Source organism: Denticeps clupeoides, chromosome 18 (assembly GCF_900700375.1).
Source record: "Denticeps clupeoides chromosome 18, fDenClu1.1, whole genome shotgun sequence".
Classification (NCBI taxonomy): domain Eukaryota; kingdom Metazoa; phylum Chordata; class Actinopteri; order Clupeiformes; family Denticipitidae; genus Denticeps; species Denticeps clupeoides.
The window spans coordinates 12,222,208-12,249,621 of NC_041724.1; the positions used below are offsets into that span (position 1 = coordinate 12,222,208).

The following is a 27,414-nucleotide window of genomic DNA, read 5'->3' on the forward strand; positions in this document are numbered from 1 at the left end:
TTCACAATATATTTTCAAAATATTGAAATATAAAAAATATGCTCTTGGAAAAGTCACCAGGCAGCAAAATATCCCTGTCAATCAAAGAAAAACAAAACACAGTGTTTGAGAAGGATTAGAATCCTATGCCATTCGGTTGGTGCAGCCATAAAGTTACTCTACAGCCATTCCTTTGTTTTTCCCATGAATTTGATTAAGCCACCATGGGTAGCAGCAGATAGGTGGATCCTTTGGGGCTGGTAAGGATTCTACTTCAGCCTTTAATTTTATATTTTGTATTATATTAGTACATGTCTTGTTTTTAAGCCTGCATTTTTTTACACACAGTATTTGTGATACATCTCTGACTCGCCTTATATCGTTGTGCTTGTTACAACGACAATATAAAGATATTCTGATAAATAGCAGCAACGACAGTTCGTAAACACCTGGATTTACTTTTAGCCCAGAGTGCCCTTAACTTATTAGTGAAATGTGAATGTAAGAAACCAGCCAAAGCACAAGAAAACTATACAGCCAAGCAGAGGGGTCCTTCCCTTTTTAATTAGTCTGTAATAAAAAGGACATGGAGTCCCAACAAAGATAGCTAGACATGAAGAGAGTCTTTGAGGTTACACTGTCCAGCAGAGATTCATGCAGCGATTGCTGTGTGAAGTGGCTGGAAGGTCCCATTTAGTTGAGCGTGACCAGGGAGCGATTATTATAACCTGTAAATAAAGCATTTGGTGCTTTAGTGAATTTGACTGAATATGGCATTTCAGGGTTCCTGTTGGCACTGCCAGAACAATTGTACGTGTTTTATTGCAGATGCTACACAACACTTCACACCCCTCATTTCACCTTCGAAGAAAACAGAAATAGAAAACAATGTAACATGCATGTTTCGCTAACATGTGATGTAAGTATAATCGAACTGATGCCTTTATTACAGATGATTCAAAGATTCCCATCAATTATTTGAAAAAGCAAATGTTCATATGCATCGTCAAAGTCAGTGCAACAAAGACGACACCAGTCGTCTTGTTCCATTTATGTTTAAATAATGTGTTAAATAAGCAGTTACATTTATTTAGCACATTTATTTATTCTTTATGTTTTCTCGTAACTGTTGCGTAATGTTTTTGTATAATTCAGCTGCATCCCAACACTTCACAGCCATTACGCCACACAACTCGAGGCTCATTAGGCGGAGCTGGTCAGATGGTCGCGGTTCCCGAGCCCGACGCCAGGGGGCGCACAGACACAACGGCCCCCGTCCTGCGTCCATTTTTTAAAAAGGCCCGGCACAACCAGCGCATCGCCATCGGATGAAATTACAATTTTTTTAATCGTATCGAACATGCTCCGGTGACATTTTATTCTAAATAATATGGAATGTCGTTTTAAAACGACGGTCGCACGGACGGTCCCCCGTTTTCCGGGGCTTCCAGGCCGGACGAGCGAGGAGAGGTTTAATTAGAGAAAGACCCTTTCTCTCTTTCTGCTGGACGTACGATACCGACGGAAAACGGAAAAGCCGCGCGGCGCCGTGGTTCCACTGGGGCTCGAACCCAGGACCTTCTGCGTGTAAAGCAGACGTGATAACCGCTGCACTATGGAACCAGACGGCGGGGCTGGCGGCGGAAAGCCCCGATGCCATGCGCGCACCGGTCCGTCGTTTGTGCCCCGAACTTCTGTCGACCGGAGCGGCATTTGGCGACGTCGCCTGACACGTGTTGATCGCGCGATCACGTTGCAGCGGCGTCAGATCAGGAGCACGAATTACCGGCTAACCGGCTCCGCGCTGGCCATGCAGTCGACTTGGAGAATGCGAGAACAATGGGATGAAGGCTGCTCGTCTTCGTCATGAAACGATGTCTGGCATCTAACAGCCACTGGATGTTGCGTGTGTTGTATGTGGCCTTTAGGCTCCAGCCAGGCCAAGGGAATTAATTTCCAAAGAATGCAATACGCTTGATCTCAGTACCATATAAACTGAGCTTTTTAAAAATCTGCTCTCACATCACCATCTTAAATCACTGCATACACACACACACACACACATATATATATATATATATATAACTATGGGTTTTCTTTATTTTCATGACCATTTACATTGGTAGATTCTCACTGAAGGCATCAAAACTATGAAGAGTGATGGAGCGCTGAACTCCACTTTTTTGTTAATTCATAGTTTTGATGCCTTCAGTGAGAATCTACCAACGTAAATGGTCATGAAAATAAAGAAAACACATTGAATGAGAAGGTGTGTCCAAACTTTTGCCCTGTACTGTATATATACTTTATATGTGTGTGTGTATAATGAAATATTACTGAATGCAGTATGCGTAGATCAGAGGGATCCTAAGATGCTTCTAAACAATTATAGTTGGCTTAAAGAAGGAATTTACCTTAAATATACAAGCAAACACATTCTAAGTGAACTGCATTTCTTAAAATTGATATAAAAGGGTCTTTCTGCTTGCCTGAAACGTATGCACTTTGTTTATAGAATGTTCAATAACTATTTTTTTTTTTTTTTTAAATGTATGCATACTGAGCATAGAAAATGGGACACAATGGTTCCACTGGGACTCACACCATAAAGCACTACACTACCCTACATGATGATAGACATGAAAACGCCCTCAAAAATGACCCCAAGATTACATGTAAAGGTGAGTAAACCTGCTGGCATTTCTTGTGGCAGGATCAATATTATCAATATGACTGAATTCATTGACGCCGGTTGGTTTAATGAAGGATTTGAAAACATAAATACATACATAAAACCATTAAAAATATATTCAATTCTGATGCTACTTCTTAATAAGTGAACATGTATGAGATATTCTAGATGTTGAACAATGACCAGGTTAAGCATGCAGAACTGATGGAAAAAGACAGGCTGGTTCCACTGGGGCTCGAACCCAGGACCTTCTGCGTGTAAAGCAGACGTGATAACCGCTACACTATGGAACCAGGTGGTGGCAGTGCACTTTCCAGAGGGGGATCGTCCCTGGTAATCATCTCTGCGATCCCACTTCCCGTCCTTCTGGATCCACAAGGCCAAACTGGTTTGGTTGGTTGGTTCAAATCCCATGTTTTAGTACTTGTTCATCACATGTGATGATTTTCCCTGGCCTTTTTTCCTGGTTTTTGAGATGTCATACATCTGATTATATTGACATTTGCTGTATTACTCCTCTTCGTCTTTTTCAAATGCCAGGAAGGCACACCCCTGGTCCTATAAAAGAAAAATATAGTGCTAGTTTACAAAGGTGCTATGGCTGGATCAGCAGATTAGGAGAAGGACTGTGTGCCATGGGTCGCCCACCATTGCTTCAGCTTACACATCTTACTACTTTCCACCCGTACCAGTGGTCTGCAGGCTTACATCTAAGCTAGTTCCCAAACTAATTTCAGGTCCTCTGGTCCTTTACCCAAGATCCAAATGAGGACAGGGTCACACACCCACACCAATGGTGATCCAATACCACGGATCCAAGCTTCCAGAAGCATAGGCATTCCTAATGACTGGCATTTTCTAAAGATCTATGTAACCAACATACGTCTTTCATGAGACACAACGATAAGGAGCCTACAAACCAGACAAGGCCTTCCGCACACTTGGCCACATTTGCACTAATGGCTTATTTTCCACTGGCACATTGCTGCCCATTAAGGAGGTCCACAAGGAGACAGGACCTATGAAGGTCCTTCCATATTTCCTCCAGATGCAATCAGTGTTATATGAGGCTGCAAATTGGAAGCTTTACTCTTCATGTTAGCTGCTCTGTAGCCCGTCTCCTGGGTCTTTGACCACCTGAACCAAAGCTTACCCTCTAGTGAGAGCGACATAAAATGAGTACAGTATTTTTTGTTTAGTTGGGTCATTGTCTAATTTTAAAAGATATGAGGATTTTAGAATGAGGTAGAAATCGTTTTGTACTATATTTGTATATTTTGTACTTTTAAAAATCCCTAATTTTGTTTTGTTCGTGATGTTACAAAGTTTTTGTGATGTTACAATAATTTTGTTTTGTTCATGATTTTTCAGTGTTTTTGCATTTGTGATGTTTCCCATGTTACAATTTGGGTAATAATAATGGGTGTTAGGGGGGTAATGGCAGAATTGTTTACATTAAATATGCATGCATGCATGTTTGATAATAGACAGAAAATTCAATCACAAAACAGATTTCCTTCACTGTGGATGAGCCAGACCAACCTATAGGGTCAAGCTTATTTTTAGCAGTAAAGACAACATGATAGAACAGCGCTTTAGTTGTAAACACATCAGAGATTAACATATCCATAACAGTCCACAAGAAGCTGGAAATTTCCTTCTCTCTTGTTAAAATGTAACAAATCGGTCCACTGGTTGTAATTACAATCCACTGAATTTCCCTTATAATTTCCCATATAGATCAGTGGCCACAAGGATCATCACACATAAATTGGGGTTATTGTGCAAAAACCCATAATAATACAGTGTACGTGTACCGTTACTATAAAAGTCAGGCGTGTGTCCCGTCTGGGGACGGCTTAACCCCGGTGATGCACGTTATGCACCCACCCAGAAGCCCACGGCGCCGTCTGACCGGAGTGCTCGGGGACCGTCGGTCCGAGCCCGCAGGTATAAGGCGGGTCGGCGTTAGGACCCTGGGTGCGCGATTCTCCTCTCCAGCTGCTGCGGTCTGAAAACTGGCGTTGAGGGGAAGACTGCGCGGAGGAGCCCGAATTTCACGCCGGATCCGGTACGCTCCCTTCTTCCCTGTTAAAACACGAGCCGAAAGCCACGCCGCGAGGCGCGCGCGGTGGGGGTAGGCCGCGGGACGGAAAGCCGGCCGGAGGACACGCGTGGATTTTTTGAAAGTGGCGGCGGGGGGGGAGCCCGTTCGGGATGTGAGGTAAGGCGCCGCGACACCATGCGATCACTAATAACAAAGGCGAGCGAGGGGGGCATTAAAGGGGGCACCGCGCCACGCCACGGAGGGCGGCTGTCAACTCCCGAAACTTTCCGAGCGCGTGGAAGTTGACGAACTCGCGCCCGACGTCGGTGTTCCCCCCCCCACACCCCACCCCACGCGTGGCGCGTTTCGTGTCATTTAAGGTCGACCGCGCAATACGCGGCGACCCGCTTTTATTCATTATTTTTTATTTAATTCCGCTTTCGGGGCGGGGCGGGGTCCCGAAAACGGTGACACCTCGCGCCGCCGGACCAGCTCGGCCTAGCGGAGCCAGGGGGACGTGGGGGAGCGGGGTCGCGGGGATGGTGACCGGGGAGCTTTAACGACCTGTCACTTCCTACCGCGGCCCCGGCGCAGCGGCGGCGCGATTCGCGGCTCTCGTTTCCCCGCCGCTCCCGACAGATGCCCGGACGGAGAGTCCCGGTCCCGCCGGCTGCACCTGGCGCCTTCCGGCGCCGACGTCGGGACGCGGCCACTCGGTCCTGACGAGGCCTTGCTCGGGGGCGACGGAGTCACTTTCCGGGCCGACCCCCGCCCCGCCACGCCACGCCACGCCACGCCACGCCCCAGCCCACGGTGTTCAAAACAACAACCAGCAGGTAGAGTGGGGCTGTGCGGCGGCCGCGGGCTTCCTGAAGGCGGTGACCGGGTGGCGCGAGTCGAGTCCCCGCTGACCGTCCGCCCTCCATCCGCTCCGGAACAGTTGCTGCTTCTTCTTCTTCTTCTTGTTGTCGTCGTCGTGTTTTTTGGGGGTCTCCTGCGCCACCAACGTCCCCGAGTCGGAGAGCCTGCTAATTACAGAATAATAATTAATAATAATAATAATAAATAAAACGTGTTCATGTAGCCTGCGCTGCTATCGTGGCCGATCGCGCACCGAGCCCACGGCGCCGCGCCGCAAACCGGGAGTGGATCGTGGAGAAATAGGTCACCCTTTCACGGGATTGTTCTTTCCCCCCCCCCTCTCCCCTCCACCCGGTACTTTGTTTTTTTGATGTTTCCCGCCAGCTCCGCCGCGCCGTCGGCCGAGCTCGACACTTTCCACCGCGTGGGGTGGGTGGGGGTCCTGTTTCCACGTCGCACGTCCCCGTTTTATTTAAGGGCAGGCGTGAGTCCGAGTGACCTCGGGACGTCTGCGCCGCCAGATTCCCCGAGGTTCTACGTCCTTTACTTCATGTTCTGGAACGTTCTTCTTGAACGTTGAACGTAAAACGTGGTCTTCAGCACCATCGGGTATCTGAATCTCACTGCATCCGAGGCTGTGGAGGAATATCTAGTCCAATCAGCGACTACCGAGAAAACGAGCAGGTCTGTGGCCAGGCTGGTGGTGGTGGTGGTGGGTACGAAACGTGTAAATATAGAATTACATGCACCATCTGTCTCCCCTGGCCGAATCCGGAGCGAGAACCTCCCCGTGTGTCAAGTTTAAAGCGATGCAACCTGCTACCGTCGGCGAGGAGGAGCACAATGGCGTGGAAGGAGGGGGGAGAGCGCGAGGGAGTGAAGGTCAGGAGTTACGGGAACGGCGGCGGCGACAGGGTCCGGTAATGGAGGCGACGTGCAGGTGTGGGGGGCCTTGTAGTAAGATGGCTGAGCGGGTCCCTTGTTGAAACGTCGATTCAAACACAGACGTCACAGCGATGCGTAGACGCGCCTCAGGCTAGCGAATACGTTCATCTATTATAAATATTCTTTTCCATCCGGAGTTCCAATTTGAGGAGTTTGAGGGTTAGCGGAAATGGAGACGGACGTGGAAAGCCGTCCGGGTCAAATTTGAGACGTTTCCTTCGTGGAGCCTGGCTGGGACAGTCGACGAATGAACCAAACGGGAGCGGGAATGGAAGAGGCCGAGCGGGCGGTTCTCGGCGAGCACGCAGCGTTTATAAATTCAGGTTTCGGGCCTCTGGGAGACCGTCGGCACGTAGATCCCTGTCTGCCGGACTGATTTACGAGGGCTGACGTGCCCTTCCCGGCGTTTACGTTTAACAGCGTAGCACCAGGCTCAAGCTGGCGACTTTGCCTAAAGTCATTTCACTTTTCGCAACCGCTGCGGTGAGTTTGGATTGTGTGAGGACGACACGGCCGGTTCCTGTCGTCTTTACCCCGTATCCATTATTCAGAGCCGGCGTCCGCGGCCTGTGTTTGGGTGCAGGGGGCCCGGTGGTCAGAATGCATTATTGTGTAGGACGACACAAAAATGTCAGCTGCTCGGTTGCCTGGCCGCCTGTTTTCCAGCACAAAGATGTGAAGAGATTGAAGCCAAGGGGGGAAGAAAGCGCCACGTATGGCCAGTGATGGTGATGGTCTAATTTCAACACGGTAAACTTTAGAGCATCCAAGCACTGTTTTTCACTTCATTTTTTATTAGGTTGGTTAAAACATTGCATAATAATGGCTGCAATAAATCGTCTGTTTTGTTGCAATTTTAATGATGACGAGCCTGCGTTGTGAAAAGTGTGTGCGAACCTATCCAATGTGTTAAAATCCATTACCATGGATTAAACAAAGTTGGGATGCTATGCAACAAAACCAGCGTCTTGAGAAACCGTCCCGATAATTCGATAAAATTCGATTAAAAAGTAACTCGACCCTCACCCGATTTTTCGTTACGCCCGCCCCCCTAAACCCACTCACTTCCATTGTTCTCATGTTCTATTTGCAATGTAAATTTGCGCCGTTCGAGCGACCACCAATCACGTCGCGCAATCGAAGCGTCGACGTCCCCGCGACCCAAGAGGGCGCTGGCGCGCATGCGCCGATTCAATCAAACGCCGAGCCGGGCTACCTGTCCGGCCTGGTCACCCCACTGTACTGTACCCGCCCTGCAGCCGGGCTACCTGTCCGGCCTGGCCACCCCACTGTAGTGAACCCGCCCTGCAGCACTTCTCCAGTGTGACCAGTATCGGTGCGCGCTGGGCGTCTTCGGGTCGAACCCCGCGAAGCGGATTTTATCGTATCGGAGAAACCGAGCCACCAGTTCCATGCGTACGTGTGTGTATATAATACGTGTGTGTTGTTGTTGTGTATTATACTGGAACAATAATAGTGTGTGTGTGTGTGTGTGTGTGTGTGTGTGTGTGTTAAAGCAACATGTATCCCATACAGGCTACATCGCCCCCCACGTTATTCTGCTACAGCCTTACAACACACTGGCTTTCACAAAACTCTTTCTTTTTTTTATGTTGGTGTGTGTGTGTGTGTGTGTGTGTGTTCATTCGCTTTGCATTGCATGGGTCGAAATTGTCCCCGACGTGCACGAAGGCAATTCCGCCGTCCGCGTTTCACGACACCACGTGCGCGTTCGTGACAATCGCGACGTCCTTGCGTATCCGCGTGCGTTTTCACTTCTCTCTCTCTCTCTCTCTCTCTCTCTCTCTCTCTCAGTTTAGCGCACCGTCGCGATCCCCTTTCCCCTTGAGCGGCTGGACTCCAGCGTTGCATGCCGGTACCTGCAGTCCCCGCCCCTCCCTGCTCGCGCGCGGCGACGGCCGGAACACTACAAATCCCATGCTGCACCGGTCCTCGGTCCCCCCCCGCCCCTCCCTCCAGACCAGCAGACAGTAGGTACGGTGCGGACCGTCTTGGCGAGCCCCCCCTCCCCTCTCCGCCGCCCCCCCCCCGGACTTTCAGAACCGAGAAGCCCCGACCAGACGGGTGAACCGCAGCGGGCGGCCGGGCGATTCGCGTCCAGCCTCCAGATGTCCGCGTCCCCCCCCGCGTCGCCGGACGGACGGACGGACGGGTTCGTGGCTCCTTTCTGTCATTTGTCACCGCTGCCCGCCGCTAATCACCTCCTGGAAATAATTCCGGGATTCGGAGCCCGTGGACGAAAGCGGCGGCGCAGCCGTCTGGGTCTTATCCCCCCCCGCCTCGAACAGGGAAGGCGACACGACACGACACGGGCCGATAAAGGGACTCGTGTCGTTTTGAAGCTCTTTTACGTGCGATTGTCTCCGTGGGTCGGACGTGGCGAGCGATACGCGGCGCAGCCCGACACTCGCTTCGGGGGACACTTCGCTGCGCAGGGATCTGAACCGCGTGTGTGTGTGTGTGTGTGTGTGTGTGTGTGTGTGTGTGTGTGTGTGTGAAGTGCTGTTACGTCTTTCCGTGGGCCGCCGACGCGTTCCCGTCTGCAGCGGTAATAACAAGTTTTTGTTTTTGTGAAATAATAAGTTGCGTGTCGAGTCTGAGGACTCCTCGAGGCGGGGGGTTGTGTGTGTGTGTGTGTGTGTGTGTGTGTGTTGGGGGGATGTCAGCCTCCCCGATATCGACTTGACGTTGCTCTGCCTCTCTCTCGGTTTTTATTCCACGTTTATTTCGCGACATAATAGCGCTGCGCCTCCCGCGTGGAAGGAACGTGTCCGTAGTCCCCCCCCCCCCCCCCCCCCCCCTTGTTCGATGTGCTTTCGGGGCTCGTAAAAAGGAAATCCTGTTTTTGTGTGTGTGTGAGAGCGATCGTCTACTTCTAAATAAACGCGCGTCGCGCTGCGCGAAGACCCCCGCGAGCGTGCGTGCGTCCCTCGCGCGGTCCGGGCTTCTCAACGTCCGATTATTCGCGGGATCCCGCCTCTCCACGCCCGCCCCGTTTTCGGCACCCTCCCCCGGCCGCGTCGCCTTTGTGCGGGTGATCCGAGTCCCAGTTCGAAACGCGACTATTTAACGATGAAGATGATGACTATGACCAGAACGAGAAGGACCATGCGAGTAACATATTACGCCCAGCGCGTAGGCCACTGTCAGTGTTATCATTATCATTTACATTTACAGCATTTATCAGACGCCCTTATCCAGAGCGACTTACAATCAGTAGTTACGGGGACAGTCCCCCCCTTGGAGACACTCAGGGTTAAGTGTGTTTTTCAGGGACACAATGGTAGTAAGTGGGATTTGAACCTGGGTCTTCTGGTTCAAACGCGAGTGTGTTACCCACTAGGCTACTACCACCCACTCAGGATATCATCATCATTATTATTATTAACGAATGAATCTTATTTTATTCCGATGTTTTGAAGATCGCATGCTGACTGCTGGATTTTATTCACGTCGGTGTATTAATTTCTGGACCGATGCTGCACCCAGAACGTATTGAGAGAACGGCCCTCCTGTCGTTGCGCAGGGCTGGTTCTCCGTCTGCCTCGGCTCGGGGGTTAAGAGCGAGGTTGTGCCGAGCCTCTGTAGTCCTACCTGCACAGGAGACAGGAGGGGGAGCGTTGAGCAAGGTCACCAGCCGATCACATCCCCCAACACGGGGCCGCTGATCAAACAGAATGGGCGAGGAGCATCCGAAGCGCTCGAAAGAATCTGCAGCGCCGATCGGTTTTTTTGTTTTTTAGGGGAGTGAAATGTTGGCTTTGTGCCGTGATTTTCGTGAATAGTTCAGCAATAGCGAAGTCTGTATTGAAATGAACAGAGAACAGGGGGTGACTGCTTGCTGGTTATCTGGTTAGTGAGGGGAGGAACTAACTACCCACTTTTGCATGAACTTTAATGATGTTTTTTATGAACAAAGTTTAAACTGGGAGGAGCCCGTTGGGAAGTTTGAGAAATGTCATGCTTCCTAATTGGGGAAAACATGACATGCGGGCCACATCCATTACCAAACCGTGCCGAATGATTATGAGCATTTTAATTGGATCATTCTGAACATTTGTATGAACCATAAGAACTTAGTCAGAGGTTCAAACCCCATTTACTACCATTGTGTCTGTGAACAAGACGCTTAACCCTGAGTGTCTCCTGGGGGGACTGTCCCTGTAACTACTGATCGTTCTGTATAAGGGCATCTGGTAAATGGCAGAAATGTAAATGCTGTGAATGTTTTTCCCTGTTTAGGAAAAAGTGTAATCGGATTTAGCTGCTAATGGCAGTGGTGGCCTAGCGGGTCGTGAAGCGGCCCCGTAATCAGAAGGTTGCTGGTTGGAATCTCGAACCGCCAAGGTGCCACCGAGCAAAGCACCGTCCCCACACACTGCTCCCCTTTCATGGCTGCCCACTAAGGGTGAAGGTTAAATGCAGAGGGCACACTTTCGTTGTGTCACCATGTGCTGTGCTGTGTGACGACAGTCACTTTACTTTCTTTTTTACTAATGGACGACTTAATTTTTTTTTTTTTTTTTTTACATTTTAAAATAAATCGACATACAGCATATTGAGTTTAAAATGACCTTGCTTGTTTTCACAAGGTTCTTGTGGACAAATAATTTGTTTTTCTGTTTTTCTGTACGGCCTTTTTCTTTTGAACTGTGAGAAGTTATTTCTTTTGCTCATGTCTGCGTCCCTTTCAGGACATTTTGAACGTTCAGTCTTGTTTTGTCCCTCTGGCCCAGTCTAGAACCCTGCCCTGTCTGCTTTTATAATCTCTGCTACTTTCCCTTCCCTGTTTTCCTGTGGTACTTATCTCATCAGGCTTGCTTAACGTAGTCTTTATTTAGGGGCCCATTGGTTACCATGCAGTCTTATGTCAGCATTTCTTTCAAAAAAAGAAATCAGCACAAAAAGAACACAAATATTCTCAGTGGAGCCATTTAACGACAATAAGGACCATAAACAGGCTTTTTACACTAAGAGCACATGTATTCGTAGCCAATTAATAGACGTAATTGCAAGTTCTCAAGTGTCCAGTGTCACTTGGAGGAAAAACTTTTTTTTTTTTTCCTTCATTTTTTTAATGCGGTCCATTTATCTTCCAGCGTTGTGCCAGATACAGAAGAAATCCCATTTCTGTTCACGATTGAAGCTCCACCTCACCTGAGGAATGCTGTGCTAAAGAGACGCATATGCAGGTAACACATTTTACCCCAAGTGAAATGATGGCTGCCAGGGAGCAAATTTAACAAAAAAAAAGGCAGAAAACAGATCATTTCTTCTTCAGTAAATACTCGGGTTTATGCCCAAGCCCGGGGATTTTAGGAAGTTAGGATTTAATAAACTGTATATATTAGAAAACGTCCAATCAGGAATGAAGCCTATTAAAATGCTAATGTCTTCGGTTCGATCAGCTTGCGGCCTTGTCTTGGCACAGGTTGATCCCTCTCCAATGAATGTAGGGGATGGAGGGACAGTGAGCAGAGAGAGCGGAGCTCCAAACAGGGTATCTGGGGCCATGGTGGGCAACCCCCCACAGACACTGCCCCCCCAGCTCAGAGGAGACGTGCCGCACAGCCAGCAGGGCAAGCTGAGGATCGCCCCGGACTGCAAGATGCCGGACATCTGTTCGGAGGCAGGTCACTCCAACCACTGCCCCGAAGTCCCGCCCTCTACCCAGGCGGGCAACGGCGACCCCAGCTCGCCCCCTCTAAACGCCACCCAGCACGAAAGAGCGGGCGGCCTCAAGCCCAAGTCCGAGGGCGGGCCAGGCTTCCACGGTCACCAGTGGACTTGCGGTAAAAAGGTTGCCCCCGAGGCGGCCCTGAACTCGTGCCAGGGCGGCGGCGTGGCCCCGAACAAGAAGCCGCACGCGGCAGCGCCGTCGGTCATCAGCCTGCCCCCAGGCCTGCAGTGTTCAGCGCTCTTCAAACCGGGCCAACCCGTCGCCTTCCTCCCGTCCACCAACTTCCCCTCGCCGCTCTGCAAGATCACGCTGCCGCCGGGGCTGGGCCAGATCGCCACGCTGAGGGAGGCGGTGGGCAGCCAGTTCCAAAAAGTCCCGGAGACGGAGGCGTCCCTGCTCCGCTCGTACCCGTATCACTTTTCGGTGGGGAGGGGCCCCGCTTCGGAGAAAAGGCTACCGGCGTCGAAGCTCCGGGGCGGCTCTGGTTGTGGCGGGAAAAGCTCCAAGCTGGCGCCAGAGGTGAAGACCCCCGCCGCGTCCGTGGCCCCGCCCAGCGTCACCCTTCCAGTCCAGCCACAAGCTCCGGGCTCCGCCCCCCCGACGCACTTCGCGCCTTCACCTTCTGCCGCCGTCCTGGCCAACGTCACCCCTCAGAGCCGAGCCTCGGCGGAGAGAGCCTCGCCGTACCGCGCCGCTGATACGGCGCAGTATTTAAAGTTAAAGACGCCGCCGCGTCCCTCTGAGGAGTACCCGGACGCACCTCCCAACGAGGCGAGGGACGCGCCTCTCGACTTGTCCTCGAAGTCTAAACGGCAAAGCTGCGGCACCAAGGAGCTCCAGAATAACGTGGCCACGGAGTCCCACCAGAGGAAGCGGGCCCAGTCCGCCGGCTTCGCCGTCTCACCTTCCTTCCCCCTGTCACCTGACGCCCAGCGGCACGCCGCCGCTCTGAAGCCGCACTCTGCCAAGCACTCCAATCACCAAACCCCCGAGGCCGCTGCGTCGCGCGCCAAAGCCTCGCCCCAGCTCCCCGCCGCCGGCCCGCCCGGCACGTACGTCGGAGTCGCCAGCCCCATCCTGGCGTCCACGCTGCGCAGCAGAGACGGCAAAGGCGCGGCGTTCCTCGACGACCTCCAGGCTCTCGCCAAGCAAGAGACCATTTCCATCATCGACCAAGGGGAGCAGCTGTCTGCCCGAGCCAAGAAGCCACCGCATCCGGTGAAGGGCACCCAGCACGGTAAAAGCTCCAAGCTTCCGAACAGCGCCTGTTCGGCCCCCTCTGGTCCTGCCAACTCCCACGGCCATCGGAAGTCCCTAGTCGGGAAAGCCGGCGTCCAGTTCTCCCCCAAGCCGTCGTGGCTGGCCACCTCGGCCCCGAGGGACGTCCCCCAGGGAACCCCGAAGGTCAAGAGGACCGCAGGTGGCGGCGACGGCGGCGTCTTCCGGAGCCCTCGGCCGACCAGCCCAACCCGAACGGAGGAGGAGACATGGGGGGGAAGTAACAAGTCTCCACTGTCCAATCTGGAGTCCATAGTTAAGCAGAAAGCCATGGAGACTTCTGCCCTGACCGGCGAGGCCCGCAGTCGCCTGGCGACGCCCGGGCCGAGAAGGCCGGAGAACCCCGGCTTGATTTCGGGGTTCCAGCAGACGGCAGCCACTGGATTCCTGCCGTTTAGACCAGCAGACAAAAGGGAGCCAAAGCCGGAGAGGCTCGCCTTTCAGGGGGATCCATCGCCAAGCGGCAAGCGACAGGAGAAACAATACCTGCGAGACGGTGAGGAGAGACCGTACTTCCAGAAAATTCCACCCCCGACTCCGCTCGGCAGTGGCGGCAGTCTCGGGGAGGGGGCGGAGGGGTCCCTGCCTAAACAGCTGTGTGGAGATAGTGAAAAAGAGGCTCCGCCCTCGCAGAGGAAGCTTGAGGGGTTCGGGCTCTCTGTCGTTCAGGGGAAAAGTGCAATAGAGAAAACGCAGGAAGAGGGGAAAACTAACGGCACCAAAGACGACCCTGCTTCCAAAGGAAAAGGTGCAGCGTCCAAACAGAAGAACCCCGGTCTTAAAAAGACTTCCAAGGGAAAAACCACGTCGGAAGATCAGAAGAAGACGGCGGTGCTGAAGCAACCGGTCGGCAAACAGGAAAATACTCCCAAGAAAGTAAGTAATGAGACCGATCGCATATAATAGCTCTCTATTGGAATTAGGCATGCAAATAGCAATATCTCACGAGTGGCATTCCCAGATTTGACAATTTCCCCGTGGAAATTCAAATGGTTCTGTGACACAGTTCAGCCGCAAGGGTTAAGTGTTTATTTGTATGTAAAGAAAAGACAGAATGAATATCACTATTCAAATTGGATTATTATACAGTTCCACTCTGTTTAATCAATTTTTTTTTTTTTTTTTTTTTTTACATAAATGCCACCAGGCTTTTAGAGAATAAAACCGAATGGGACGGAGGGTAGTGAGACGGTTTGTTATTTAGAGAACAGGGTAATGGTGATGTTTATGGCTGATTTGTGGTAAAAAAGCAGGCTAAACTGTTATAAAGAATTAAATACCTTGGGATTCCTGACCCAGAACATCGTTTCGTGTGTACAGAATATCTACTGTTGTGCACCAAAAGTGTGCATTGTATTTAGATGACACGCACAAACTGATGAAGAGAAATTCATATTATAATGATGTTCATGGGTGGGAATGTGCTTATTTGAACTTTCTTTATGAAGTCTAGTCTCTAATTTGTAAGTTTTGCCCGTGTCTTCAGGTATAGAACAGAACGGTGAATGAATTTATACCAAATGGACTATTAAGTGAGAATATAGACTTTTAATGTTCCAACATGGCATCATTTAGGTTTGTCAAATATGTTTAAAGTACTATCTGGTATAGAATATGCAATTTAGAGTTTCCCACCAAAGTCTACTCCTGAGAAGTGTGAAATAAAAAAAACCCAACATATTTTGAGTTATGCATTTTCCATGTTCTTCTATCTGTTAGTTTACTGCAGGGGTGGACAAACTACGGCCCGCGGGTCTTTTTAATCCGGCCCGCTGAAGTTTGGAGTAGGATTGCCGAAATAAAGTCACAATTATGACTGCTCTCATTTGAACTCGTCCTGTAATGCCTGGCGTTCCACCAGGTGGCTGATCAGGCGCAGATGGAGCTGAAGGTCCTTGCCTGAACCGGGCCGTGTAAAAACCAGACTTGAAACGGACTCTAGCCTCTGCCGATCGTTTTGGTTTCAACAACTTTGACCATGATGTTAATAAATGTATGAACGACATATTCTTGACCCAGTAAGAGAGCTGGAATAACGTGGCGGGCTTTCGCACGGTGCTCATTCTGGCTGGAATAAGAGCTTTTTATTTGTACAAGCTGGTAGCCGAATTGAACAGTTCAACGCGCCCATTTTTTACTTACTGACTAGGAAGAACGCCGCTGCTCTTACTCTCTGGCACCACGCAATGGAGACGGAGCCTAACCGCCCACCTACACTAAACTGTGTAACGCACCCCCATGTAACGCACATCTCAACATTCAACTATTTACATCCAACCCGCTCGTTTCCTTTTCTTCCTCAGTTTCTCCAAAGGCTGATCGGCAACGCAATGTGAATGTCCATATTAACACTGTAATGGCTTTTTTTTATGTTTATGTCTGATATGTATGAATCTGGTGCTGACCCGGCCCGTCTGACAAACTTTAAAAGTCAGCGTGACCCCTGACCGTAACCTTTTTCCCACCCTTGGTGGGAAAGTGGCTGTAACTGCTGTAATTGTATTTTTTTTTTTGTTTCGCTGTGTTACTCCTTTAGAAGAAGTCTCCCAGCCTGGCGCAGGAAAACAGTCGTTCTAAGGAGGCCTTTTCCGCCCCTCAAGAGCAGGCAGAAAAGACCTGTAAGGGCAAGAGTGGAGGTCGGGACGTCACCGAGCCCCTCTCCCCCTCCCACGCCAACGCAGGTAACACAGTCACCCATGAGTTTGTAGAATAAGGAGACCTCTCATAATGCCATTAAATGCATGAGGTTTTCTCCGCGCTCCAGCAGGTGGGGACACCTGCACGGCCAAGAGCCCCCAGAGACTGGCAGACAAGCTGGGGTCCGTGGTCAGCCCTGCTCTGCCAGGCGCAGACTCCCCGAAGAGCCCCAGCCCCCGACCAAGAAGGGGCCACAAGCGGCCAGAGGAGGCGCTAAGGAATGAGTGGAGCTTGACCACCCCTCCTTCTCCTCCTCTCCCCCCCCACCCTAATCCTCTCTCTGCTGCACGGCCTCCGCCCTCCCAAACCCATTCAGAGCCACTGCGTCGGCGCAGGGGCAGACCGCGGGTCAACCCCCTGCCCGAAGATACCGAGGTGGGCAGAGGCAGGCTAGCCCAACACTCTGATGTGGAGACCCATGTGAGTAAGAAGAGGAGACGATGTCGGAACAGGAAGTACCAGAATGGGGAGTACATTGTGGAGAAGGACAAAGCTGTCTGCTTAGACAAGGAGGAGAGGAACACAAGACAAAGCACACGAGTGATTACAGGTATGCCATGCGTTCTTGTTTATTAAAATTCAATCAAGTTATAGTCTTTTGGTTAATATATAAACATCGCTGAATGTGTTTATCTATTTTTTGTACAATGAAAAACATCAGAAGTAGTTCAGAAGTTTCTGAAAGAAATAGTGATTCGAAAATATTGTGTGTTATATTTACTAAGTTAGATTTTGGTAGATTTTGTGTTGAATTGCAAAAAATGGTTGGTTGTATTATATTCCGTGTATTTGGGTCAATATTGTAATTTTGTAATTCTTATATACATTTTTGTGAGTGATTACATTGCTGTGCTTTGTACTATTACACCGAATGTGTAATGTGTCATTTATAGTCGTATTATATAGGGTAATATAGGTATGGTGGACCTACCTAACCATTATAAAACGGCAGGTTTTCATGATGGAAAAAAAAACTGAATTTCAACTGAAAAACAAGCAAAAAAAACGAATACATTTACATTTACATTTACGGCATTTGGCAGACACCCTTATCCAGAGCGAAGCACCTTTTTGACTCAATCAAAGCATTCAGTTATGGGTACATACCTAACATAAATGAAAATAACCCCTAATTAATTTGTAGGTATCCCTCCAAAATTTGTGAAAGGACAAAATTAAAACAGGTCAAAGAGGCTGCCAAGAGACCTACAGTAACACCGAAGCAGGAACAGTACTGGTTGTGTACTACATGTTTTCTAGATGGAAGCCTTTAAATTCCAGGCCTGGCTACATTTGGCAAAAAAATATAGTCTCCTCCAAAAAATGTTCCAGTAGTATGTGGAAAATGTGTTTTGGTTCAAAGGAACACCATAGCCATGGTGAAGCACGGTGGTGGCAGTATCATAGGGTTGCTTTTCTTCAGCTGGAGGGAACAGTTCCAAATACCGGTAACTACAGGTGTTTGGTAGGAAGGTGACCTTTCAACAGGACAACAAAATATGGTCTTCACCAAAAGAAAATGGAAAATTTGGAATAGCCCAGCCAGAGCCCAGACCAAAATCAACAGCAATCTGTAGGGTGACGTGAAGAGGACTGTGCACAAGACATTCCCTCGCTATCGGACCGATTTGGAAGACTTTTGCAAGTTGGCAAATATTGCTAAGACAAGATATGCCATGCTGATTGATTTCGACCGAAGAATTAAATCAAAACATGCTTCAACAAAGTATTACTTTATACGTATGAATAATTATGCAACCTTTTTTTTAATTATTTTTTTTTGCCCCCAACTGGTCTGTTTGTTTTTCTGTTGAATTGTACAGGTTATAGGTCACATTAAAGGTGAATAAAGATTCACAAAACAGGATCCTATGTACTGCACATCTAAATTCGGAGAACCCATCGATGAGTGAATCAGGCTCCATTGGCAGGGTCCTTCAAAATTTTTTCCTAGGTCAAGAAGACTTGTCCGATGCAGAGAGTTTTCTGAACATGGCAGAACATCAGCTTAATAAACCACTTTTATATTGCATGTTCCTTCAGACAAAAAGGGAAAACACAATAGTGATTGTGTTCTGGGTCTAGGGTCTAGACACAGAATTATTTCTAAGCTAGATGAACTAATTTAACAATGCACAGGAGCCTGCAGCTTAAAAAAAAAAAGTGCAGTCCACGAAACCAGACCTTCATCGATCGTGTCCTTTGAAGGACCTATCTTGTGAATTGAGACAGCCGTTATCAGTAGATGCTGTTTAAATGCTCAAACCTGTAAACTGTGGGCACCGGAAGACAAAATCAAAAATGAAACTGCTGCATAGCCAGCAGATAAAGGGGCAGTGGTGGCCTAGCGGTTAAGGAAGTGGCCCCGTAATCAGGTTGCCGGTTCGAATCCTGATCCGCCAAGGTGCCACTGAGGTGCCACTGAGCAAAGCACCGTCCCCACACACTGCTCCCCTGGCGCCTGTCATGGCTGCCGACTGCTCACTCAGGGTGATGGGTTAAATGCAGAGGACAAATTTCACTGTGTGCACCGTGTGCTGTGCTGCTGTGTATCACATGTGACAATCACTTCACTTTGTCACTTAAAAATCGGGCAGCACTCGTCATCACCTTCAAAAGCGATTAAGTATTTTTTTTTTTATTGTTAGATTTCACAATGACCTGTTTACTTGAATGGGAATATAGGATGAGGAACAAGAGCCTTTAATGTGTTTACTGACTACCGATTAATAACCAGCACCTTTAACATGACTCACTGGAGGTTAGAATATGGTTGGGCCAGCGTTGTTTAGCATGCAAACTTTCTTGAATGTCTTTTGCTACACGGAAAAAAATTTTTTTTTTTTCTTCGTATTTTGTAATTTTATAATTATAGATATTTTAGTAGGTTTTCGGTGGAAGAGCTTTTTAATTTGAAAGCCCTTGCAACAGTAGAAAAAACTGTAAAGGGCTATAACTGAACACAGATATCAGAATCTAAACCAGTATGTGAGTTAATATGAGCATTATTGAGTTTATCGATGTGAAGAAGGGTATGCAAATTCCATAAATTGCTCGCATTCATTCTTTATTCATTCTGTCTTTTAGACAAATAACACTGACGACATAAAAGTTCTGTCTGGTGTGGGTCTACCAGCAAGCTTCGTTTTGGTTCGATCCTTGTGTAAAAGCCCGAAACTCAGACTGTGCTTATGCAATATTACACAGGAGGTTGTGCTGTGCGGCGAGATAAAAACGAACTTGCTTAGAAACTTTAGATTTACGTTCCACCTGCTGGTATTACCGCAAAATGTCATCATTCGGTCTGCAGTTGTTTCGTGACTGTGAATAACATTATAGTAATGCCAGAGTGATAGTTAGAGTGTTGTGTTCATAGTGGTGATATCATGTAATCACAGTGGCAGGTTTTGAAGTAGCTGTGGTGTAAAAAGTTTTATTTGTCATGTGCCATTCAAACCCCTGAAATGTATATTTAATTACGTTGGAAGCCACTCCCTGTTTGAAGATATCAAATTTTTTTTTTACTTTTCTCAATGGCATCTTATAGCAAAATATCTGGCTTATTGATGTTAAATAAGTTTTGTAAAGATTTATAATTAAATTGAGGCCTTGTTTGGCCTGATTAATGACATACTTGGAATCGTATATTCCTGAGCGCTGCTGAACGCCTGTTTATTGAATATTTATCTGTTTATCTGAACTGCCGTAGATGGGAGGAGTGGCGTGTATCCGCGGCTAAACACCTCGCCGGGCGACCGATCCCCCAGCCCGGACCTCAGCCCCAGGAGACCTCTGCTGACCCGCTCGGGCTCGGCACGCCGCCTAGACAGCCAGATGCTGCCAGAGCCCAAAGAAAAGCCCGCTGGGAAGAGGAAGTTTAAGAGCAAGCATTTAATCTCCGACGCCGAGGAACAGAAGAAGGTGGGAGTCGTATTAATGATGTTAATAATCGTCACTCTGGTGTTGCGGCACAGCAGAAGTTCCTTCTTACGGTCTTGTGCTGCCATCTTGTGGCTTAAACGTTCACTACAAAACGTACTTTAAAAAAAATCTCCTTTCTGCAGAATGCTGGTGTTCTGTTTATTATCATTACTGATATTATTGTCATTATTATTATCTTTAAATCTAGCTAAAAACTAAACGAGGCAGCTTGGGTAAGCACCCCACCTCTGCCATTATAGACGAGGAGAGCCCGGAGGTGAAGAAACCAGCGGTTCCTTTTGCTTGTCCCAAATCTGTGCCCTCCTCGCCTCCTGATCGGAAGGGATCTGTGGGCAAAGGAGGGGCTCCCGACCTGACCCCGGGACGTCCAGTTCCTCCAGAGGTCCGGAGGCTCATTGTAAATAAAAACGCAGGGGAGACGCTGCTACAAAGAGCCGCCCGGCTCGGCTACCAGGTACCTGGTTGCTTAATAATTTGCTGTATGTTGAACCTCAGGATTTGGAAAAGCATTTTTTTTTTAATTGTGTCTCTTTTTGGTTTCTGCAGGAAGTGGTCCTGTATTGCCTAGAAAAGGACGTGCGGGAGGTGAATCGGCGCGACAATGCAGGTTACACGGCGCTGCATGAAGCGTGCGCCCGAGGATGGACCCACATCATACAAATGCTGTTGGAACATGGGGCGGATGTCAACTGCAGTGCCCAAGATGGAACAAGGTATGGGCTGAGAAAAAGATGGAAAACATCATAACTGAAGAACACACACCATACAGAAATGTATTTTTGTTTATTAAAAGCAGTGTTTATTATATGTATGTACAGTACAGGCCAAAAGTTTGGACACACCTTCTCATTCAATGTGTTTTCTTTATTTTCATGACCATTTACACATATTTACAGCATTTATCAGACGCCCTTATCCAGAGCGACTTACAATCAGTAGTTACAGGGACAGTCCCCCCCTGGAGACACTCAGGGTTAAATGTCTTGCTCAGGGACACAATGGTAGTAAGTGGGATTCGAACCTGGGTCTCCTGGTCAATAGGTAGATTCTCACTGAAGGCATCAAAACTATGAATGAACACATGTGGAGTTATGTACTTATCAAAAAGTGGAGACCTGACCACCACAGTCACCGGACCTGAACACAATCGAGATGGTTTGGGGTGAGCTGGACCGCAGAGTGAAGGCAAAGGGGTGCTGAACACCTCTGGGAACTCCTTCAAGACTGTTGGAGAACCATTTCAGGTGGCGACCTCTTGAAGCTCATCGAGAGAATGCCAAGAGTGTGCAAAGCAGTAATCAGAGCAAAGAAACTAGAATATAAAACATATTTTCAGTTATTTCACCTTTTTTTGTTAAGTACACAACTCCACATGTGTTCATTCATAGTTTTGAGGCCTTCAGTGAGAACCTACCAACGTAAATGGTCATGAAAATAAAGAAACACATTGAATGAGAAGGTGTGTCCAAAATTTTGTCCAAAAACAGTCAGCACATACTCAGCTGTGCCTGTTACAGACACGGTCCAAACAGCCAATCTTAATACCCAGCCAAGCCCAGAGAATCCATTCAGCCAGAGACGAGTGGACTTTTTTTTTTTTTTCTCGGTCTAATAAAGACATGTCTGTTTTCCGCTGGGCATTAGAGGGGGATGTTGATCATTTAATTAGTTCATTAGAATTGGTCATCTCTTGCAGGTAGGGTGGCAAAAGCTATCTTCTGTTTAAATGTGGGAAGGAATGTCAATGATGGAAATAATCCGAACAGTGCAGTATACACTGGGATATTTTTTTTTTTTGTGGAGGCATCAGACAAGCATCACAAGGATGCAAGAAAAAATATGAACACAAAGCTCTTTTCTGGTCAGGGTGCAGTGCAGATATCTTTCATCTTCAGACTGAAAAGAGTATACTAATGCACCACCAAAAATGGAGAATTGTGAAATAGGTCATTTGTTTTCATAATTGAATTTAAATAATCAAACTTTTGTGTATGATACATTCAGTCTGCGTGCACCAAAAGTATTGTTTTCAGAAAATTATGCTTATCTCAAGTTGTTAGAATATTACCAAATGTAGTTGCCGATATTATTAAAACTATTAAAAACAGAAATGTCTGTACTTATTAGAGACATTTGTTTAGAGGCTATAAATATATATGTGTACACACACACACACACAAATTGTATTTAGATATATAATCACAGGTAATGTTCTAATAGTTTTAATAATATCTGCAATATAATTGGTACTATTGTAACAATTTGAGATAAGCATAATTATATATATACTATGTGTGAGTGAGACACCTTCGTAAAAGCTTCGTATTGTATTTCCTAGGCCAATTCACGACGCCGTAGCAGCGGACAACTTGCCTGCGGTTTGGATGCTGTTGAACCACGGTGCGGACCCCACGCTCGCCACTTACTCGGGGCAGACTGCGGTGAAACTGGCCCAGAGCGCGAGCATGAAGACCTTCCTGAAAGGTGTGAGGCGAGGGACCCTCTGCCTGGACGCAGAGTTGTTATTGCGTTTCAGTGATGGGGTTTGATTCCATGTCAGCCAGATGGAGAAATTAATAGCGAGCGGAAGAGCAGCACTTTTTATTTATTTATTTTTCTTCTGATGCTTGAATTAAAGCACAATTGAATTAATATTGATCCCGGCTCCTGATCAAAACATGCTCGGTGTTCATTTTGCACTGTAACTGTGTTATGAAACTGAAATTGCAAATCCGGGAATGATTAGGAAGTGAGAACGGCTGACAACGCTTTACAGATTGTTTCATGGTCATGGTTTTGAGGAGAGGTAATAAGTCACTGAGGCACAAATTGTTCCTCCCCAGAGTATTTCACTGACCTGGAGGGTCGCGCAGACCAGGACCCTGGGCTACAGTGGGAGTTCTACAGCAGCGCCGTGTTTGGTAAGAACCAGAACTGCCTCATTTCTGACGTTCTGCGTTAGATGGAGGGAGGGAGATTGTGGAAGCTTACAACAAACAAATCACAAGAAAGTGGGTGCTTTTGTGACCTTTTTGTTGTTTGCCTATGGCGGCCCTAAGTGAGCGAGGTCAGACTATGGGGGGAAGATATAAAACATGTGAGGCATTGTGATTTGTTGTTTATTTATTTGTTAATCATTTTTTTTTCTGTTCCAGAAACTGACCAGGAGCCCTGCTGGGACTTCCTGTTGTCTGTGCCCGAGGAAGAGGATGGAGAGGAGAGGAAGGAGCAAGACCAAGAGAGGGACATGGACAGCGACTGCCTCCTGTTTGAGTTCTCGGACGAGCCCCTCCTGCCCTGCTACCACATCCAAGTAGAAGTGACGCAGGGGTGAGTAACGGCCACGCCCCAAATACACTGGAAACACAGTGATCACATAGTAACCAGACATTTATAAGCACCAGTCCATGTAGTACATATCCTCGTTCAGAGCCTTCATTCTGCCACCATGTGGTTTTATTAAGCTTTGTGGTCTTAAATTATCTTTCCAAATGCTGCGCTAAAAACTCATAAAGGTGTGTGGCGGTACCATCCGAACGAGGGGCAGTGGTGACCTAGTGGTTAAGGAAGCGGCCCCGTAATCAGAAGGTTGCTGAAGATCCGAGGTGCCACTGAGCAAGGCACCGTCTCCACACACTGCTCTCCGGGCGCCTGTCATGGCTGCCCACTGCTCACCAAGGATGATGGTTAAAAGCAAAGGGCAAATTTCACTGTGTGCACCATGTGCTGTGCTGCTGTGCATCACAAGGGACAATCAATTCACTTTCCTGAGGCAGGCTTTACATTCTTTTGCCTGTATTGTCTAATGATCAGTATATTTAGCATTTTAAAATAGTCCTTGATTGTTATGAATGGGGCTGGCCGATATATTGCATATACTCGATGTATCGTGGCTTGTTAATAATTCCGGACATTATTGTTAAAGACAGAATGTACTTCAATTTTGAAGAAAACTCGGCCCTCAAACCTCCATCTTTGTTTGAGAGTGGCTTCATTTCCCTGTTTCTATTGGTCGCGTCAATGAAAATTCCAATTTGAGGTGAAAATTCAACTGACTGTGGTGTTGGCAGAGATCACCTCTCGTTGGCCTTTCATTTGCATAGAGATCCGTTTACAACATTTATGTCAGGTTTTATTCATAACAGCACATCACAAAAATAATAAGAAGAGAAAAATAAAAGAAGATTTCCCCCTTAGTGCATTAGTTAACTGCGGTGTATGTGCAGAAAGTACGGTGGGAAATTGGCAGAAATATTATTTAGACTTGATGTGATCACTTTTGTTTTCCACTGTAAATCCCAAATTTGGGGCAATTTGTTATTACATTTTTTTATGCCTTGATCATTAAGACCCTAATCTGACCTCTGCAGTTTCTGTAACTGGTTCCTGATGCCGGACGTTCTGAAGAGGATGAAGATGTCGGCCAGGATTTTCCGGGCACGCTACCCACACATGGAGGTGGCAAGCGTCTCCAGGGCGGAGCTAAAGAGGCAGGTGTCCATCAGCCAGACCTGCTCTGCTCCTTCAGATCTTCAGACAGACGAGGAGGAGGAGGAGGAACAGGAACAGGAGGAGGAGACTGACGAGGGTGATGCGACATTGGTGGAACTGGTGCGCTGCGTTCCAGAACTGCAGAGACTCCTGGGCTCCTCCTTACATCTCTTGCGATTGGAAGAGGAGGAGGAGGAGGAGGATGAAGAGGGGGTGGAGCGAGACAGGAAGAAGAGTAAAAGTGAGCGGTAGCTCCTCCTCAAATCCTGAAACCTTCCTCCCATCTCTCGTTCTGACCGAAACAGTGGCTCGCTTTCCGTCCAGAGGAGTGGCTGTGGGCAAAAGGAAGGACCGGATGAATGAAGGCAAGATGACGCTGGTTGCTGTGGCAACCAAGACCCTTGTTAGCAGTACCAGCACTTTCTACAAGTGTCAAGTGGCGAGGCTGGGTCTCCTCTCCCAGACTGACTGGTGATGAGTTCACGTTCGCTCGCAGGCCCGGCTCACCTTTGACCTTTAACCTCCTCATTGTTAAAGGGTGGGGGACAGATGTTTGGGGGGGTTCTGTGGGGAGATGTTAATTGCAGAATGTTAATTGCTGTCAGATTGACCACGAAGGACATTAAAAAAAACAGAAGAAACTTCTGGAAAGCAACTTTCAGGTTCCAAACTGTAGATATTTTTCATGACTCAGTAATTATTCCTCGATGCCCCTTTTTTATAGTTATAAATCTATATATAAATTTAAGTGTAAATCTATACTATGTGTATATCTTGTCATCAGGGTGAGCATTTAGGTGTTAATGTACACTTCATATTTTGATTTAGATTTTAATTTTTTGGGGTTTGTGAAACTGAGTTGAATATTCCTTTCATTGTGAAATAATCCAATTTTTTTTTTTTTTTTTTATTAAATGTGTAGAAATGTTTGGGATCTTATGCGTGTGCGCAAGCGACTAAGAAGCTTACACTCAGCTAACTGTGGCAGGGAGCGCCGTGAGGCCAGATGCTTCCCTCGGTTAACCTGGGAGAGGCTTTCATTCAGAAAAGACCCAGAGAGAGCAGAGCAGAGGCCAGCAGACGAGGCGACCTCATTACACTTCACCGAAATGCCCTTCAGGCCTGCCTCCACTGAGCCACGGCGACGAGACTAAGCAATATGGCCGTCTGCTTGCACATTGCCATTCTTCATCTTGGCCCGTTCCTTGCTCTAAAGTAGCATTATTATCTTACATATACCTAAATAAAACCTGGAGGATTCGTGGTGCTTTCTCCTATGCACTGATTCTAAAGAGGACCAGATGGGGAGAAGAGAGGACTGCTGGGAAAAGACCAGAGTCTCTCCCTTTCCTCCTGGCTCATCTGTTCACCTCAGCTCTGCGACTGCATTCGTGTAGAACTCGAGTCTCGAGTGTTGAGACCCGTTCTTCATTTCCCCCCATATTTATCTCCTTCTTGTGTTTGCAGTGCATTTACTTCGGAAGAATCCAGAGTTGCCAGTACTTGATCGGGCCTTGGATTAATTTTTCTTCCTTTTCAGAATGTTACTGTTCAAGCTGTACATGGTTTGATCGACGAATCCTGTGGAAAAGATTACCTGCCCTGCCCCTCTCAACGGGGTTCTATATCTGACGGAACACCACAATCTGCACCTTACTGCGTTGTAAACCTTCACACGGAAATTTAAATTTAAGCCACCTCCATCAGTGACCTTTATTCCCTCCATCCTTTTGTGTGTGTGTGTGATCATGCTCTGTGGAATGTTTTTACCTGTTCATTTCATAATGTACACTGCTGAGTTTGTTTGTGTTTATTTAATAGTCAGTAATATATTTGGACTTTTGTGGAAACACAGATTATATATGAACATGACTGCAGTTGCTCTGTATGGTTGGTGCTTTATTTGAAATGTACAAAATGTAACAATCCCTTTGCCCAGAGATTGGTTTTGGTTATTCCCTTCATTACAGACAGTATTTAATGAGCAAGAGTACAGTTTTATTGTACTGGTGCTAAGATAGATTTTGTGTTGACAATCAATGAAGTTTTGTTTGAAATGAAATAAACAATAAATGATATTTAAATGAAGAGACAGAAACGTTATAGAGAGTATAGTTATGTTGGGCAACAGCAAGCTCCTTTTTTATTGTTAATAATAATAATGATAGTATTAATAGAATATTATTATTATTATTAAAGTCCACAAGAATAAAGCATCATGTTCAAGTACGTGGAGATCTAAATTGGCTGTAATTTATCCTGGAATTAATTTATGATCCTTCCGGAGCTTTGAACGTGCGCACCAGCAGCAGCCACCACGTGGGGGCGCTGGCCTACCTGGTTTTAGCACCAAGCGTCTCAAACAGCTCGACATTTATGTAATTCAATTGCAAAACCGGGCGTGATGCAATAGGTCGAGCCATAATACTCATCTGATTAATAAACGCTGATCACTGTCCGACTTTATGGTAAAATGTCAGACTACAATAATTGTTCTGAAATGGACCATATGGTACAAACGCACACAAATTATAATAATACAAATCAGAAAAGTCTCAGGTCTGCAGACAGAAAGCAAAAATTAGATTTCAGCTTTTAAGAAATGCAAGTAACATTGCAGTCTTCTGCACAGCGCTGAACAGCGCTGGGTGTTTGGGTGTTGGGTGTGTTATCGGGACCTTTTGATGGGTGGTGAAGGATTCAGGTCTGTCTGATTCATTCTGGTCACTGGATACTGGGCTGGGCTGTTGGGCGGCTCTGCTCAATTGTCTTAAAACAGGA

General features: G+C 47.5%; 1 protein-coding gene and 2 non-coding genes across 8 annotated transcripts; 1 reads left to right on the top strand and 2 right to left on the bottom strand.

Moving 5' to 3' along the window:
* Positions 1-1,529: 1,529 nt before the first annotated feature.
* trnav-uac (transfer RNA valine (anticodon UAC)) lies at positions 1,530-1,602 on the bottom strand. The gene has a single exon. It is a non-coding gene; the product is annotated as a tRNA-Val (tRNA).
* Positions 1,603-2,891: 1,289 nt separating this feature from the next.
* trnav-uac (transfer RNA valine (anticodon UAC)) lies at positions 2,892-2,964 on the bottom strand. Its single transcript has one exon. It is a non-coding gene; the product is annotated as a tRNA-Val (tRNA).
* Positions 2,965-4,683: 1,719 nt separating this feature from the next.
* On the top strand, positions 4,684-26,727 carry bcorl1 (BCL6 corepressor-like 1). 6 transcript variants are annotated; one of them, XM_028960862.1, is made up of 12 exons: positions 4,684-4,742; positions 11,645-11,737; positions 11,977-14,379; positions 16,040-16,184; positions 16,268-16,750; positions 19,910-20,121; positions 20,330-20,596; positions 20,689-20,855; positions 22,481-22,626; positions 22,986-23,063; positions 23,298-23,472; positions 24,513-26,727. In XM_028960862.1, the coding sequence occupies exons 2-12, from the start codon at positions 11,732-11,734 to the stop codon at positions 24,883-24,885; spliced, it is 4,455 nt and encodes a 1,484-aa protein (XP_028816695.1). In that variant the 5' UTR covers positions 4,684-4,742; positions 11,645-11,731; the 3' UTR covers positions 24,886-26,727. The 6 variants fall into 6 exon arrangements, with proteins under 6 accessions (XP_028816695.1, XP_028816697.1, XP_028816698.1 ...); XM_028960864.1 differs by lacking the exon at positions 4,684-4,742 and adding an exon at positions 4,859-4,895; XM_028960865.1 differs by lacking the exon at positions 4,684-4,742 and adding an exon at positions 5,342-5,554.
* Positions 26,728-27,414: the final 687 nt, after the last annotated feature.